At 35.4% G+C, this 17,252-nt stretch overlaps 2 protein-coding genes across 2 annotated transcripts; one reads left to right on the top strand and one right to left on the bottom strand.

Annotated features, from left to right (window-relative positions):
- Positions 1–326: 326 nt before the first annotated feature.
- Positions 327–13,102, top strand: LOC129888967 (uncharacterized). The gene is made up of 13 exons (XM_055964042.1): positions 327–511; positions 1,380–1,775; positions 1,865–2,051; positions 2,702–2,936; positions 3,024–3,092; positions 4,118–4,219; positions 4,378–4,418; positions 8,063–8,196; positions 10,061–10,124; positions 10,217–10,313; positions 10,402–10,562; positions 12,707–12,729; positions 12,839–13,102. Exons 2-13 carry the CDS (start codon positions 1,381–1,383, stop codon positions 12,924–12,926), a joined length of 1,596 nt encoding a protein of 531 aa, XP_055820017.1. The 5' UTR covers positions 327–511; position 1,380; the 3' UTR covers positions 12,927–13,102.
- A 156-nt stretch (positions 13,103–13,258) lies between these two features.
- On the bottom strand, positions 13,259–15,270 carry LOC129888968 (gallate 1-beta-glucosyltransferase 84A24-like). The gene has a single exon (XM_055964043.1). The coding sequence runs from the start codon at positions 15,154–15,156 to the stop codon at positions 13,684–13,686; it is 1,473 nt and encodes a 490-aa protein (XP_055820018.1). The 5' UTR covers positions 15,157–15,270; the 3' UTR covers positions 13,259–13,683.
- Between the last annotated feature and the right edge of the window lie 1,982 nt (positions 15,271–17,252).

Below are 17,252 nucleotides of genomic sequence, written 5' to 3'. Positions count from 1 at the left end.
AGATCTTTGGTCAATGAAGGAGGAGGGTATACGGTAGAACTACCGGTAAAAGGAAGGTTTAAGGATAAAACAAGATTATTAAATAATAAGTAAATACAAGCAAAAAAATAATAATATCAAGATACCATGCGATCACATCAAATAGATAGTTACAAAAAATGAGACTTTTCATCATTATCTAACAATAAATTTAAACAGTACAATATAATAAATTTTAAATAACAATCCAAATAAATATAATATTTAAACTAACCATCCAAACAAGATATAAACAATAACACAAGTCAATAAGATATGTTAGGAAACAATTCGTGAAAACTCTCCAAATATAGTGTGTTAACATTTAAATATTGTAATTTACTAATTCGTTTCGAAGGCCAAAAGTAACCTCCATTAGGCCGCAGACTCTTGAGTTCTCCCTTTCATCAACTCCCCCATTATCAATCTACACAAAAAATCGGAAATACTTCTAACTCAGCAGAGATCAGTGATTCCGAAATTTATTTTTCTGGTAAGTTAATTTAATGTTATGCAAACCCCCAATGTACATTTACAGCACAAACATACCGAAAATTGGAATTTTTTTTGGTTGTTGTTGCTGATTTTCACTTTAATTACTTGCTAATCTAGAGCTCAGTGATTGTATAAAATCAAGTGGAGAATTGACTGCTCTTTGTTTTATATAGTGAATATGTATTTACAATTTTTCTTTGGGTTTAGTTTTATTCTCTATTTAGTAGGTCATATAGATTAATCCATTAGAGCAGTCTGCTATAATATCAAAAAAGATGCAAACTTTAACAACCCTTACGAAAAAATGGTTTTTTTTATACTGTAATTGATACTTTCTCCTGAGCTGTGGGTTTATTGGAAATAATCTTTTTACCTGTGTATGGACTATCCTTTCTAGACCCCCACTCGTGGGATTATAGGATTATAGTGGGTATGTTATTGTAATTGATACCTTCTCCATCAATGTCATTTCATTGGTAGTTTATGGAGTGTTTTAGTTTCAATATTTGATTTCAGATGATTGGGGTAATTCTTCATTTTTTCCTTGAGAAATCATTTTTTAGTGTTTGGTTACCTTGATTTGTGGAAAATCAGGAATCTTAGTAGCTTAGTTGGTTGACTATGAGTATCTAAACTTTCACCTTGTTGGTGAGGGTTTGATTCCCCATCTTGTAATCCCCTCCAAAAATTTTCCCTTCCCCTATCCCCAATTCAAAGAAAGAAGAAGAAGTTGTGGAAAATCATTTATATCCTAATATAGCATAGATGAACTCTTAGTCTCAACTTCTGTAAATGTGACTGATGTTAATTCTGATACTGGTGGTTTGATGTATGGGCTAATGTTGATAATATATTTGATCCAATAGGATGGCGGTTGTGGAGCCTTCCTCCTTGTTGGAGATTTTAGTAAGAGGACCAGAAGGTTTTTTAATTTGGAATGGACCTCCTTTCCCTAATGGTGAACCTGGTGTCAAGCTGGATAGGGTTCCTTGTACCAGTGCAAAGTTCAGTGAGGATGGGTCCAAACTTATGGTTACAAAATCAGACTCTGTAATAAGTATCTTTGATTGCAAAACCTTGAGAGAGATTAGGTCCTTTGATGTCCCAAACGTACTTGCAGCTGTCATTTCTCCTTGCGGGACTTATCTTCAGACTTTCCAGAAATGTTCATCTCCGCAGCATAAGAACGTAGTCGTGTGGAAGATAGAAAATGGCGAATCTGTTTACCAACTCTTCCAGAAAAATATGACTAAAGTTACATGGTATTTTTTCTTTTGCTTTGGCTTTCAAAGTGGAAATTGATGCTCATAGTTTTGTAGTATTTTATTCATTTGGTCTCTGCTTTCGTCAGGCCTTCAGTACGTTTTAGCTCTGACAAAGCTGTTGCATGTCGATTGGCAACAAACGAGATCCAGTTCTTTGATCCTAGAGATTTCTCTAAGGGATTTGTTAATCGGCTTCGAGTTCCTGGGGTTGCTGCATTGGAGCTTTCTAAGGCCCCTGGATCGTATGTGGCTGCATTTGTTCCAGAATCCAAGGTCTATTTTGCAATTCAGGAAGAGAATTGTTGGATGCTCATTAATTATCACTTTAAAACATCCATGTATTTGTTCCTCTTGATTGGTAAAAAAATGTGCATTTCGATATGCTTTTTGACTCTTTAACCAATCCACATTTTGCTTGTTGTTAGACAACTTGACACAACTAATATTGAGCGCAACTGTCAAGTCTCACTAAATATTTTCTATAAATTCAAAAAGCTTTTTTACAGAAGTTGTCCGAATTGCTCCTTAATGTAATAAAAGTTACACTTCGAGTCTTTGGGAATATATGACAAGCTTTCATACTGAATCCTATATGAGAGACACATCAGTCTTGCAGGTTTTAAAGAGTTGTGTTTCTGGACAGCACAGTACATCATTATTGTTGTAGTGAAACAGCTACTGAAGAGTAGTCAGCTAAGTGAATCTAAGAAATCGACCTGAATATTTTGGAATTCTTTTTGCAATAGTAATGCCCAAAGACCAATATAAAAGGACAGGAGTAATCGAGGAGTAAAATACTTCCATAGTTTCATCACTTTCGTGCAATCAGATTACCACACAACAGAATATTCTTCAAGTGTCCCGTGCTTGGGCTACCAGTTCTTAGGGTTCCTAATTAACCTTTTGGAAATTAATTTATGCAGGGAATGCCAGCCAGTGTTCAGATATATGCTTGTGAAAAGGACTTACAAAGTCAAGCTGTTGCTCGGCGTAGCTTCTTCCGGTGTTCAACTGTGCAACTGAGCTGGAACTCTGGTTCTACAGGGCTCCTAGTGGTGGTCCAATCAGATGTTGATAAAACAAACCAGAGCTACTATGGAGAATCAAAGTTGAACTACTTGACTACTGATGGGGCCCATGAAGGGCTTGTGCCTCTCCGTATGTTCTATCATCTTCTTATTCTTCAGCAAAAGTTACGTGTTGAATGAGTGAATTTGCAATTTAGTGATCCTTGGTATTTTGCAGGTAAAGAAGGCCCTATTCATGATGTTCAATGGTCCTATTCGGGTAAAGAATTTGCAGTTGTTTATGGATGTATCCTTTACTAAACCCCAATCTCAAGGCTTGTGAATTTGTTATCAAGAAATGAAAAGAAAACCTTAGAGGGAAAAAAAGAAGATTGTGAAAAGAGTCCATGTAAATATAACACATTATTCATGAAGGGGAGCTCTGGAGCAACGATAAAGTTGCCTCCGTGTGACCTATAGGTCACGGATTTGAGCCGTGGAAGCAGCCACTAATGATTGCATTAGGTTAGACTGTCTACATCACACTCCTTTGGGGTGTGGCCCTTCCCCGAACCTTGTTAATGCGGGGTGCTTTATGCACCGGGCTGCTCATATATGAAAAAGCATACAAGTTGAAGACAATAATATTGGAAGAAATGTTTCTAAGTTTGAACTTGGATGCAACTTATTTCTAAACAAGTAAAATTTTTTAATATATGCTCACTTATGCCTAGTTGCCAAAGCTTAGAGCTTGGTTCTTTCATTATCTCATTCATGGTTCTGGATGTTCCAGCTTTTTCTAAAATTATTCCCTGTAAAACCTTCTTTCTCAGTTAAGCGAAATGCACAATAAAAAAAGCGAGATAACTGTTAAATGGTGAAGGACAACTAGCATGCATATATTTTTTGTTCTTTAACTACAACGGAGTTCCAAGGTCCAAGGTCAAGTGCATCAGATCATTTGACTTTTATATACTCAACAAACATGTGCTCAGTTGATTGATAGGGTCTAAGTTTCATCCTATCAAAGGAGCTCTTATTTCCTCCATCGAGTGTATTTGTTCAAGATTAATTTGCATCTAGTATCTGCCTCCAAAGTGGTGGCTTTACGGTCAAAGAGCTAGATGAATTCTTCCCATCTGCTCACCCTTGGTGGGTAGGGTCACTTGGTACCTATGCTGTGTCAGAAGTAGTAATAAAGTGTGCAAGATAGCCTCGACGCTACTGTAAAAAAAAAACAGAAAAAGATGCAGCTAGTATACCTATGTTTTCTGTTGAATCTATTGTTTCATTTATTTTGTGGATGTTGCTGTTATTCCTTAAATCACTTAGTTATGCCTGCTATGGCGACGGTTTTTGACAAGAAATGCAATCCTCTACTTGAGCTTGGAACAGGCCCATACAACACGATCAGATGGAATCCGTTGGGGAACTGTATCCTTTACTTAGTAAAGAAATTATTTTCCTAATTTATCTTCATTGATTCTAGTTGGTCACAGGAAAAAAAAGCGTACAAGGGATCGTTCAGGCTGCTAGTTTATTTCCACAATTTGCAGTTACTGCTTTTGTTTGCCTTAATCCTTGTTCTACAGTTATATGCTTGGCAGGCTTTGGTAACTTACCTGGAGACATGGTATGCTTATTTAGATGATTGTCCTATTGAGAAGTCAGAAATGTCCATAACTCTTATATCTGTGTCAAATATCGTGGCTTGCTATTGCTTATCAAAATCGAAGACTTTTGACAAATAGGATAAATATATCAAAGCACCAAAGTTGCCCTTACTACCAACAATTTAATGAGAGATGGAAAGAGTTCGACGTGTCCCCTCGATCTTTATTTCTTCTAATAAAAAAATCAGTTTTTGTATCCAGTGGTTCCACAACAAGTCATGTGAATAAGAGTAAATCAGTAAAATACGAATGTTAAATTGGATAGTTTCAAATATGGAAAGGGGTCAATCTCTTCGAGATAGACTAAAAAGGAATGAATATCACATAAAATATTATCGAGGAAGTAGAATACTTAGATTTAAGTGCTGAATAGAACACAAATTGATCAGTCACTGGAGGCATGTCAACCTCTTAATTATTCTAAGCTTATTGTCTTGCCAAATCATGCTCGAGGAGACTCTTTAGTACATGTAGTGATCAGCACAAGCAGTGTATAAGACCATTTGGTTCTTCCAAGCAACAAAACACATTGAAATTATTTGATAGTTAAGTGTAGATAGTGTTCACTAGTTAAGTGTAAACAATTGTATTTAATAATAAACTCCCTCCATCCCATTTTAAGTTATGGTGATTGACCAAACATGAAGTTTAAGACTGTATGTAAGACTTTTGAAACTCGTGGTATAAAACAAGCCATAGACATTTGGATGGTTGTACATCACCTTATTAAGTGTAGAATGAGAAGTTTAAAGTTGAATTGTTTTTAAATGTAGAAAAGCGACATTCTTTTGAGATGGACTGAAATGGAAAGCGTGCCACATAAAATGGGACATAGGGCGTATTTGATTATATTGTATCAGGTCGATAATAGTAATACAACGATTTACATGGTACAATATCTCTATAAAGGGTTTCGCACATAAGTCATTGTTCTTTGCTCACTCTCTCAATCTTTTATCCTTGTTTCTACTATCTCATATGACATCAAATTTTTGTTAGAAATTACTTCGCATTTACCAACGATGTCTGAGATAAGAAAATGTCATTCATCACATATTTTCCTGAAACTGTCTCTTTTGCCCGAGCCTTTTTTTCTCTTATAAATGTTATGCATCAACCAATACTACGACAAAACTAGGAATATTTCAGAAGACATAATTAGAGAAGCCATCTTGAGGCGAGGTCCTGCAAGACTATGGGGAGATCCACTCCATATGCTCAGTGCATTAACCCTATTCAGACAATCCTGTGAATTTCTAGCTTTCGTGGGGTTTGATTCTCCATTCCAAACCTAACCAATTTTGATCACCTGAACCCTAATTCTGTGAAGCTCAAACAAGTTTGTGCCTTCCTTTTTTATTCATTTGAGATTTAATCTAATATTCTGACTCACTGGGGTTTTGACTAGTTTATTACAACAGTGTCTTATGCTGACAAAGATATTACTGTATGCCCACTTTAATAAGATTATCCTGCACCATAAGGCTCAATAATAAACAGCGATGATCTCCGGTGATTTTTCAATCGTTCTCTAGTTTGGTGAGTCTCAGCAAATAGAATATTCTGGTGATTTTTATGACAAAAAGATGTTCAAAGATCTCATTCCGACAGCTTTCAGGGTTAATTTTCCAGCAAGTTCAGTCCCTTCTGTATGTTCATCAGTTTTCCAACCTTTTCCTCAGATTTGGCCTCCTTCAATTATGTCATATGAATTTTAGAATTTTGGTCAAAATAAAATATGGTGATTTATGTGGCAACCAAGCGTGTAGCCTAGTGGTCAACGACATGAGTGCTAAACTTGGAGAGCAGGGTTCGAATCCTAGCAGAAACAATAAACATTAGGTGATATCTTCTCATCTACCTAAGCATTTGCAGCAGAATTATCCGTTTCTATGCTGGTGAGAGGTAGCTAGGTAATTGATGGAATAGTCGAGGTTTGCGCAAGCTTGACAAGACACCATCACTATCCAAAAAACTTTATAGATATGGTGATTTATGTTGTTTGATGGTTTCTTTTATCTGATTAAAATGAAATTCTGTAGTATATGTCACTTAAATGGTCGTCTAACACTTGTAATTTAAGTTGTTCAAATTGGCAAACTATTACCTATGTCCCTTAGTCCTCTGTTCTTGTTTTTCGGATTGTTTGTTCAGCAGCATCCGACCATATTTGTGGTAATTAACAGTGGTAGATCAAGGATTTTCAGTCAGGAGTTCGATTTTTTGGGATTGTTTTCTTTTTTTTTTGGGGGGATTAAATCCACTATTTCGACACTTTTTTTAAAAAATAAGTAATAGTGAAAATTGAGTCGGGCTAGTCGCTGTTCCCGAAATTAAATGAAAATAAATAATAGAAGCTAAAAACGTAATACGTACAGTGAGATTCGAACCCTGAACGCAGGGGTCCATTTGAAAGGCACTATCCACTCTGCTACACTTTGTTTCTTGTTTAGGAGGTTCAAAATTAATATATATACATAAATACAGAAAATTTACCTTATATATACCGTGTAATTTTCTGCCAAACCCCCTCCCACCCCCTAGATCCGCCCTCGGTAATTAATCACTCCTTTTGCTCATTTTCTTTCTTTACTCTTATTGGCCAATGAATTCTAATCCATGACAATTGGAATAGGCCAAGCTACCCTTTCCTACTTGAATTTAAAGTCGATTCCCGATGCTCGGGGTTGTCCTTTTAATCACATATATTAATTAGTCGCTTATCCTCAATACTTAATTATCTAACCATATTTACATCAAACCATCTACCTGATTGTTTGTCGGTGTTTATTGGATATGGGTATGTGTAAGTATTTGGTACAAGTAGCTGTAAGTTTTGCTAAATCATATTATAGTATGAACAATCATCACAAAATATCCATATTCATATTACACCCATTCGACATGGGTACATCTAGACAAATGAAAATGTTTGTAAGTACAACCTAGTGATTAACATGGTGGATTGTTGTCCTGGTGCCATCTCAAAGTCACCTCTATTTCCTAGTCGACCAATAACAACAACAACAACATACTCAATATAGTTCCACAAGCGAGGTCTGGGGAGGGTAGAGTCTACGCAGACCTTATCCCTACCTTGGCAGGTAGAGAGGCTATTTCCTGGTTGACGATGGATCAGTTATCAACATCTATTACATTTTGGGTTAAATCTTTCTTACTCACATATGAATCGTTAACACAACTTATAAAAAACATAGGTTTGGCATGTAGGACATGTAAGGTTCAAAAACTTTCTTCCTGAGAAAATTTGAATATTTACCCAGCTAGACAGGTTATGTTGTGTATCATGAAGTCCATGACCTAGGTTGATGACCTTCGTTGCCCTAACTGCCCGCCAAAGTTCTTTTCTAGAGGTAGAACTAGCCTCATCTTTTGGCAAGTGCAGCTTGCTTCACCCTGACCTTCATTTATGCTATAGTTGTTTGAACAAATTAAAAGACTGTATTGCCATGTCTACCTAGAGGCTTAGAGAATTCCTATTAAAATCTTAGTTGATTCGTTAAGTGATGCTTGCCTGTGATCTTGAATACAAGTTTCTTCTTCTTGTTTAGCTTAGCTCTTGAGTGATTATTCATGATTTCAGGCATTCTGGGACTACAAGGAGAAAAAGCAGCTTGGAACTACAAGGGCTGAATTGTCAGTGACAAGTGAATGGTCTCCTGATGGTCGGTACTTCATGACTGCCACAACAGCTCCACGCCTTCAAGTTGATAATGGGTATGCATATGTTTTGCTGATTTTGTTTTTGCGTAAAGTGTGCTTTGGCTAAAGCCTAAAGGGTAACCTAAGAACCTAATGTATAAAATTTCAGTTTGTATCTTGGATTGATAAGAAAACTTTTTTCCTCCGCAATGATAAGACAATTTAATGTACCAAAGTTAGTGCATTTTACTTCATTTTAAAATATATTTGAATATCTTGATGACCGGCTAGACCACTTGATTTCTTTCAATCTATTGGTTTAGTAGTATTTTAAATTAGATCTTGAATCTAGTTGTCAACTTTTCCACGTTGATGTTAATCCACTTGCAAATGTGTCACCAAAACTTAAGGGTAAGTTCTACGGAGTGGTGGTGAGACCAACAATATTGTATGGGGCAGAGTGTTGGCCAATCAAGAACGTCCATGTTTAGAAGATAAATGTAGCAGAGATGAGAATATTCATGGATGTGTGGACACGTTAGGAGAGACATGTTCAAGAACAAAGTTATACGACGCAAGGTGGGTGTGGCAGCCATGGCGGACAAGATGAGGGAAGCTAGGTTGACATGGTTCGGACATATGAAAAGGAGGTGCATAGATGCGCCAGTTAAGAGGTGTGATATATAGGTTGGCTATAGCAGAAGTTAGGAGAGGTAGAGGTAGGCTGAAAAAGAACTGGGGGAGGTGATTAGATAGAACATGACACAACTTTAGCTTACAAAGGACATGACCCTAGATAGGAAGACATGGAGGTCGAGGATTAGAAGGTTACTAGGTAGCTGAGTGTTAATCGCCCATTAGGTAGGAGAGGCAGGGGGCTACCCCCATATACTGTTCTCCTTATTATTATTAGTATATAGTAATCGCGTAGTCTCATATTCTTTTCAATGTGTTTTTTGCTATCTGTTGCTTCATTTTGCTCAGTATCTTGATATTTTGCTATCATCCTTTTCTTTCTACTCTTCTTCGAAAAACTTCTCTTTTTTGAGTTAAGGGTCTACCGGAAACAATTTCTCTACCCCACTAAGGTGGGATAAGGTCTGCGTACATCTTAACCTCCTAAAATCCCACTTGTGGGATTACACTGGGTATGTTATTGTTGTTGTTAATCCACCTGCAGGTTTAATATCAATTGTTATAGCAATTATCATCTATCTTTCTTGCTAAAAGTTGGATCTATTGAATTATGGCCCTTATTGTTTTTTTTTTTTTGAAATTAGTGATATTGTATTCCTCAGCATTAAGGATATGCTGGTGACCTCCAAAAATTAGTACACAGTGAGACTAGGAAGGCTAATTACAAGGATCCTAGAATATCTACTAGTTGCTCTACCTCTATACATTCCTGTTTACTCCAAAAATACAAATATGCAGTACAATTCTCCTTAACTTTCTCTATGGAGCTTGATTTGTTCTCATAGCATATTCCATTTCTTTCCTTCCATATTGACCACCATATGCAAGCTGGAATCATTCTCCACTACTTCTTTTGGCTTTTACTTCCTCCTCTCCTGATCCAGCAAATCAGCAGGTCAGTAGTATGCTCTGGCATCGTCCAGCTGTTACCAGTGAGCCTCAAAAACAAAGACCATAGTTGATCTGTGACTCTACAATGTAGAAAAAGATGGTTGTTGGTCTTTGTCCCATGGTCCTTATGTAACTGCATCAACTTGTAATCGTGTTGTTTGAAAAGCCTTCACTGATTCTAAAGGTGTGAGAAGCTAGTGAATAGTGATTAGAATCAGTGAATAGTGATCATGCTTAATGTTGCCTTTGCTTGAATGAGAGAAAGTACTTCCAGGTTTCTGAAAGCAGATATATTTGGAAACTTCATTTATTAAATACATGATAGCTAATTCCCATATTCATTTTTGTGAAGGATTAAAGTCTTTCACCACAATGGATCATTGTACTTCAAGAAGATGTTCGATAGATTGTATCAGGTTAATAGTCTTGCTTATTTATTTATTTTCTCTTTTCTGGTCCCAAACCAATTTGCTCTGCCTGCTTACTTCTTTGTTCACTCCTCTGACAGGTTGATTGGAAGCCAGAGTCAGTTGAAAAGTTTGGTGACATGGAATACCTTGTAAAGGCAGTTAGCTCGGTGAAAATAGATGAAGCTAAAGTGCCAGGTTCCTCCTGTTTGAATCTAGTAACAAAGTTTGATGTAATGCCCATTTACTTATAATAATGGGAGCTGAAACCAAAATGTCTTTACAGGGAAAGAATCAAAAGCTACTCAGGCCATTTCAAAAGCTACTCAGGCCGTTCCAAAAGCTGCTCAGGCCGTTCCAAAAGCTACTCCTGCCAATCCTCCTGCAGCAAAACCTGCTGCTTATCGTCCACCTCATGCCAAGGCCGCTGCTGTAGTTCAAGCAGAGGTATGGAAGGGATACTTTATTTAGTACTTACAACTTTTTTCTTTTGATAAGTCAAGATGTGTTCATTGATAACACACTGTGCTGGTGTAGCATATACTTATACCTTAACATGATTGCTATTCAATCCAAAAGTTCTCTATGAAATTTGTCGCTTTTAATAACATTCTTAAACAAAATACTTTCTTCAGCATTTTGAACGTCATGCCTAGGGCAGTTTTTATGCTGGCTGATTAAATCTCTTCCTAACGCCCATTTCCCAATGGAGAATACTGACGTTATGAGTATGCCATTACAATGTCTAAAGTACATTATATAAATGATATGGTAGGTTTTAAATATGATGTCACTAGTGGGTTTTCTACACAGCCATTATCTTTGTGAAGTAAACCAACCTTTTATACAACAACCATAATATTTACGAACTTGGTTCCCTTGTAAAACCTTCTCCTGTAAGATTATATTGTAACAAGGTTCCAAGAAAGTAAAGATGTTTTTTCATGATTTTGCTATTGTCAAGATATTCTTTTTTTTTTTGAGTTGGAATATTTTTTGAGAAGGATCGTCACCCCCCCTCCCCCTTTGGAGTCTACATTATCTTCATAATGGTTTATGCCATGTCAATTTTGAATTGGAATTTATTTATGGTAAAGAATAAGTAAAATGGCAGTCCAAAATGCATGTTTTAATTTTTGAATGAAGAGGCCGTGCTCTACCTTTCTGTGTGAATCCTATTTCTGGCTCCTCCAAGACATGCTGTTGACTGCATTCCAAAAGAATATTTAGTTCTTGCTCGAATATGGATAGCTTGGTGTCTATAAATTTCATATGGTTTAGTTTGATAGCAATCAGTCTGTAGAATAAAAGGATATTAGGTATGCACTGTAATTCATTGGATGCAATAAGCTTAAGTATTCTAGAGGTGGTGATTACATGGAATCTTTATCTTTCCTTCCTTTCTATCATATTTTCCGTTAAATTTAAAGCCAAATTTGGTATCCGTATTTCAGTTTATCACTGTCCATTCTTGATTAGCAACTCATTCTCCTTGAGAAACCTCTGCCTTAGCACAGTTAAGATGCCTTAATAACTCTACAAACTACTGTGCAATTCTATAGCATTAGGATAGCCCCTCAATTTTTTTTTATTTGCTTCATTTATGATCTATAAAACTGCATTTTGACCTATCGTGAGTCTTGCTAACCCTAGTTCTTTGTTTTTCTTTTTTGTGCTTTTGTATTTTTTTGGTTTCATTGTTTTGTTTGTTGCTTTATACTCTGTCATTCACCAATAACCCTCTTTTTGATCTGTCAAGCATTTGACTTGTTTGCATTGACCCTGCGCTTGGCAAAATAGGGTTTTACAACCTGTGAACCTAAAACTGATGTAGCACAAGTTTGGATCTTCATGTATTAAATGTAAGGAAGGAGGTTTCTTGCTTCCGAATCTGTAAAGTATGGCAGAAAGAGCATGTGAAGGTTCTCTTGGGAATGGTTTTGATGATGAACTGTCTAATGGTGGGTTTGTGGGTATAGAAGTGATTGTTTGTGATATAGATTTTCTTTAAAAAATAGATAAATGACTGCAATAAAAAGTATACAACTGTTTGTCGGAAAATGGAACGACGAGAATTTTGGCACTTCTTGCTTGATCTTTCCTCTTCTGCTTGGACTGGCGAGATAATTCTGAAACTTTCTAAATGTGTTCTCTCTCACTGATCTCTACCCATTTGGATTAGAAAATCTTTGGAAAGTTTGCTGAACTGAAAAGTCTGCATTTCTGAATGGACTGTTCTTTTCAGGATTTGGATAAAAAAATGCTGAAGCTAGGAATTCACAGAGAATAATATAGATTTTCTCTGTAACATTTCTCCAAAAGTTAATACCAACACCGAACTTTTACACAAAAAAGAAGTTAAACTGCATTATGATATAGTTACCTTTACATGAAACACTGTGACGATAAATATGCAATATTGTAATGACATGATGGTTTACGAGCTACATTCAGAATGTCTAAATATGCTTAGCTGTGATCTGAAAGTTCATCCATGCGTTATTTCCACTTTATGTCTTGACTTTTCCCCCTTTAGTTTGTACTTTGTACAACTAATGTGCTGATAGTAAGCATCTGTTTCATTTTGACAGTTATTTGGAGGAAGTACTTCAGGGTAAGCTTCGAGATACATCTTCATACTTTTTTCAGTTTTTCTCGATATATTTTGGATGTTCAAACTAATGAGTGACTATACGTCTATTCCGTATTTCACATGAATATAGGGAGCTTAGCAAGAATGCATTGAAAAACAAGAAAAAGCGGGAGAAGAAAAAGCAAGCTGAGGCTGCTTCTGCAGCCGGAGGTTCATGACTACCGAATGCTGTCTTGACATGCACGGAGGCCTAAAGCAAGAAGAGGTTTCATGCACCATCATACGTCCCAGACACACATATTTGATTTGGTTTAATATTATCGAAAATATGCCTACTTCATTATATAAAGCAAATTTTTGATTCATATATATTCTTTTTAAAATATAGTTTTCAGCCCCTGTGCTAGAGTCCGTTTGAGCTGCTATTCAGATACAAAGTCGAAATCAAAGTAATATGTTAAAGAACTGAGTTATGAAAAAGTTATGACAGAACATATTACTTTGAGTTATGACTAAATCCAATAAATGCCAAAAAGAGTATGACAGAACATACTAAAAAGGAACAATCATTACAACAAAGTACTATGATAATCTCAATACAAGAAACATCAAACAATCACAGAGAAACAGAATAACAAGAAACTCTGAAAGTAATACTTCCACTACAAATATAAAGGAAGAAGTGAGATAACTCTTCACAACCTAACTAACCATTTACCCTAATTTATGTCCTTCATAACTTCCATCTAAGTTATATTCTCAGTAAGCTGAAGTAGCATCATGTTTTGTCTAATCGTTTTTGCTCATACTTCTTCGGCTTGCCTCTACCTCTGCTGTAATCATCCATAGCCAACCTATCACACCTCCATACTAGAGCATCCGCGCATCTCTTCTTCACATGCCTGAACCATCTCAGCCTCGCTTCTCGCATCTTGTTATTGAACCAATTTAAAAGCAACCATAAAAAAGGTTACACTAATTTGATAGAGGTACTAACTTGACCAACTTTTGGTTACTTCTTTGTAGTGTCATAAGCTCATCAATAAAAGACTGCAAATTCTGATCTGAGGAACCACCTTCCGCCACTGCCTCAGCGGCTTTCTTCTTCCAATTCAATGCATTTGATTTCATCTCCGCGGCCTTAGGACCATTCGTCACCTCATGCAAAGATTGTTCAACTTCGTATCGAGGAATAATCCTGTTTTCTGTCACACCTCGACAAAGTCTTACACCTATTTTGAATTCATCCACTAAGTACTTAGCATCCGTGACTTGATCACCCCATTGTGGAAATGCAACGATAGGTACCCCATTCGCGATGGCCTCCATTGAGGAATTCCATCCACAATGAGTCAGGAAACAGGCTAAAGACGGATGTGCTAAAACCTCTTCTTGCAAACACCATTCCACAATTTTTCCTTTATTCCCAACTTTTTCCAAATAGCCTTGTGGCAATACCACTATAGGGAAGGATGAGTTTTTTCGGGGTGGCTTCATGATCCACAAGAAATTTAGCCCTGAATTCAATAACCCATAGGCAATTTCATCGATTTGTTCTTGGCTTGGAACAACAATACTCCCGAAAGAAATGTAAACAACTGAAGATGATGGCTTGGAATTGAGCCATTGAGTGATTGAACTATCAGCCTTCACTAAGTCCCCACGAATATTTTCTCCGATTTTTGAATCTTCATCGACTAGTAATGGACCGATAGTCTTGATAGGCAAGAAATTGGACATGTAGTCTACTATGTCTTGTTCAAGCTCGTCAAATGACTCGATGAAAATGCGAATGGGGTTAGAGAGGTAATTGAATTGGTGTAAAATGACATTTGCTAAGACAGGATATGGATTAGATGGGAGTAAGAAACTAGGAAGTTCATCCCATTTGAGAATTGGCATGTTAGGTAAACGAACATCAATGTTAGGATTTGATTCATTTGGGAAAGTTGCAAGATTGAAATAATAGTGATAATAAGATGAGAAACTAGCACAAGATTGTATCCAAAGGATACCATAAGGTATATCAAGACTTTTAGCTACATCACATACCCATGGAATAAATGGATTATTGATTAGACATGAAACAGGACGTCCTTGCAATTCGTTCTGTTTTAGCAGGGCAGGGAGTACTGCCCTGCCTACAACTTCAAGATTCGCCAGCTCTGTCTCGATCTGGTGATTCTCTTTAGGCTGAGTATACTCCCATCCATCGAAAAACTCAAATCTAATCAAACCATTTCCATACCGAATTGGTTCATTACTAATTATGTTGTTGTTGGATGCTCTCATGTCCTTACCTACACATTCAGGTGCGCAAAAGGTGACCAGAACACCTTTCAAGGCCAGGCGTTTACCAAGTCTAAGTAATGGATTGACATGTCCTTGACCAGGAAATGATATCAGAAAAACATGAATGAATGAATTGATCGTACCTTGAGATCCCATATTTCTCTAGTGTGATTATTGATTAGCTACAATGAAAATTAGCAGCCAGAGAAAGGAATATTTAGAGAGTAGTCTAGTTGTATTTTTTTTATATTAGTGAATGTATGTGACCCGTGGGAAGTCAGTGTTGCATCCTTCCTTTAACGTTGTAGTGAAGTAGTGGAGACTATTTCACCTTTAATTAGAGGTCTTGGGTTCGAATTCTAGGTATGAAAAAAATTCTGTTGAAGCGTCACTCTCGAATGTACCCTGTAATGCACGATCCGAATTTAGTTGGGGCTCCATCAGGTGGAAAACCAAAAAAAAAAGAATATATGTGTTTTGTTGTTTGTTTTATGTGCTTGTACGTTGTAAGCTGCATTATATACTACTCCCTTCATGGCAAGGTGTTTACGATTTGGGTAAAAATCAATTAAAATTGAAAAAAAATAATTTTATTTGAATTGTGTTTGTTTTAATTTTATATTTTTAAAAAACTGATAATATTTAATTGGGTTTTGATTATATTAAAAAAATCAAAAAAATAATCGGATCTAATGACAAATTACATACATTGTTTTATGACAAATTTTAAATATTAGCAGCCAGAGAAAAGAATAATTAGGGAGTGGTAGTGTCTTTTTTTATATTAGTTAGTGAACACAAGTGCTTTGTTGTTTGTTTTATGTGCGGTGGTGCGCGTACGTTTTAAGCTGCATTATATAATTTTTCCTTCGTGGCAAGTGTTTATTGTGTGGATAAAAATTAATTAAAATCGAAAAATCAAATCAAATTAATTTTATTTGAGTTGAGTTTAATTTGATTTTAATTTTTTAAAAACTGATAATATTTGATTTGATTTTAATTATGTTTAAAAAAGTCGAAGAAATAAACAAACCAAGTCGACAAATTAATACATATTGTTTATAATTATATATGTAATACATTATTTTTTATGAAAAATTATAAAATCTCTTATATATGTTTTTATCAAAATTTATTTATAATTCAAAGATGCATATTTTTCTATTCCTCACCTTGTTTTTTGATTTTATTTTCGTATATGATCAATAACTGAACAATTGAATCAAGTCTAACCAAAATAGGTAACAACTAAATCGATAAATGCATATTATATTTGGTTTGATTTTATTAATTTAAACATCAATTAAATTGGTTTGGTTTGATTTTGATTTTGACCAATAACCAATCCAAACTGATTCGCAAACACCATCTGTGGCATGTAAGAAAGAAAGTAAAGAAAGATTTTTAATGTGTGATCCAAAATAATTTTTTTATATTTGTGTAAAAGGAGAATTTTAAAATTAAGTTATCAGTAAAAAAGAAATATGTGCCATGTAAATTAGGATAGCACTTTATTTGTTATTTTCAACTAATATATGTTACTTCCTTTGTCTCAATTAATGTGGTCCTAGTAATTTTTTTTATGTCTTTAAAAAGTTTAAGTTGTTAATTATTCTGATTTACAGTACTTTTTATGTTTTTTAAATAATATATGTTACTTTCTTTGTCCCAATTTATGTGATATTGATAGAATTTCGAAAATCAATCAATTTATTTTTATATATATTATAAATATTTTAAGTTGTTAATTATTATAATTTATAAACATTGCATTTTAGCTCAAAATATGTCACGCCCTATATTCTTGGTGGGATCGACCGACACCTAGTATATTAATTAATAACTATATGAACTCATGAACATGGAAGATACAAAAAGCCAAAGGAAATCATTTGAGGTAGATTCCATACAATGAAAACTTTTATTCCAAAATAGACATAATAATAAAAATCATACAAGGCTACATCCTAAGCTTTACAAAATAAAAGATAATATATAAAAATGTTCTTTAACTTGGCCTCAATTATCATTTACGCCCTCCAACTTTGGATATGTAACAAGATATGTACATAATACTAGCTATATATATTTTTTTGTAATATGACAATTAGTAGAAACACACTCCTTAATGTTGTTTAATGTGAAATATTGAGGGGAATTCACTTGTGACCATTTATAAAGTGTCTGAAAATGAAAACCTATACAATATTCAGATCACTAGTCATGTCACATGCCCTTCAATACAATACCTG

The sequence above is a fragment of the Solanum dulcamara genome, chromosome 5 (genome assembly GCF_947179165.1).
Source record: "Solanum dulcamara chromosome 5, daSolDulc1.2, whole genome shotgun sequence".
Lineage (NCBI taxonomy): Eukaryota > Viridiplantae > Streptophyta > Magnoliopsida > Solanales > Solanaceae > Solanum > Solanum dulcamara.
The sequence above is the reverse complement of the archived record's forward strand: the minus strand, read 5'-3'. Positions and strand labels throughout refer to the sequence as shown.

Coding starts and splice junctions, on each gene's coding strand:
- LOC129888967 (XM_055964042.1), top strand. CDS start 1,381: ATGGCGGTTGTGGAGCCTTCCTCCTTGTTGGAGATTTTAGTAAGAGGA. Junction 1,776..1,864: donor AATATGACTAAAGTTACATG/GTATTTTTTCTT, acceptor TGCTTTCGTCAG/GCCTTCAGTACGTTTTAGCT. Junction 10,563..12,706: donor CTGCTGTAGTTCAAGCAGAG/GTATGGAAGGGA, acceptor TCATTTTGACAG/TTATTTGGAGGAAGTACTTC.
- LOC129888968 (XM_055964043.1), bottom strand. CDS start 15,156: ATGGGATCTCAAGGTACGATCAATTCATTCATTCATGTTTTTCTGATA.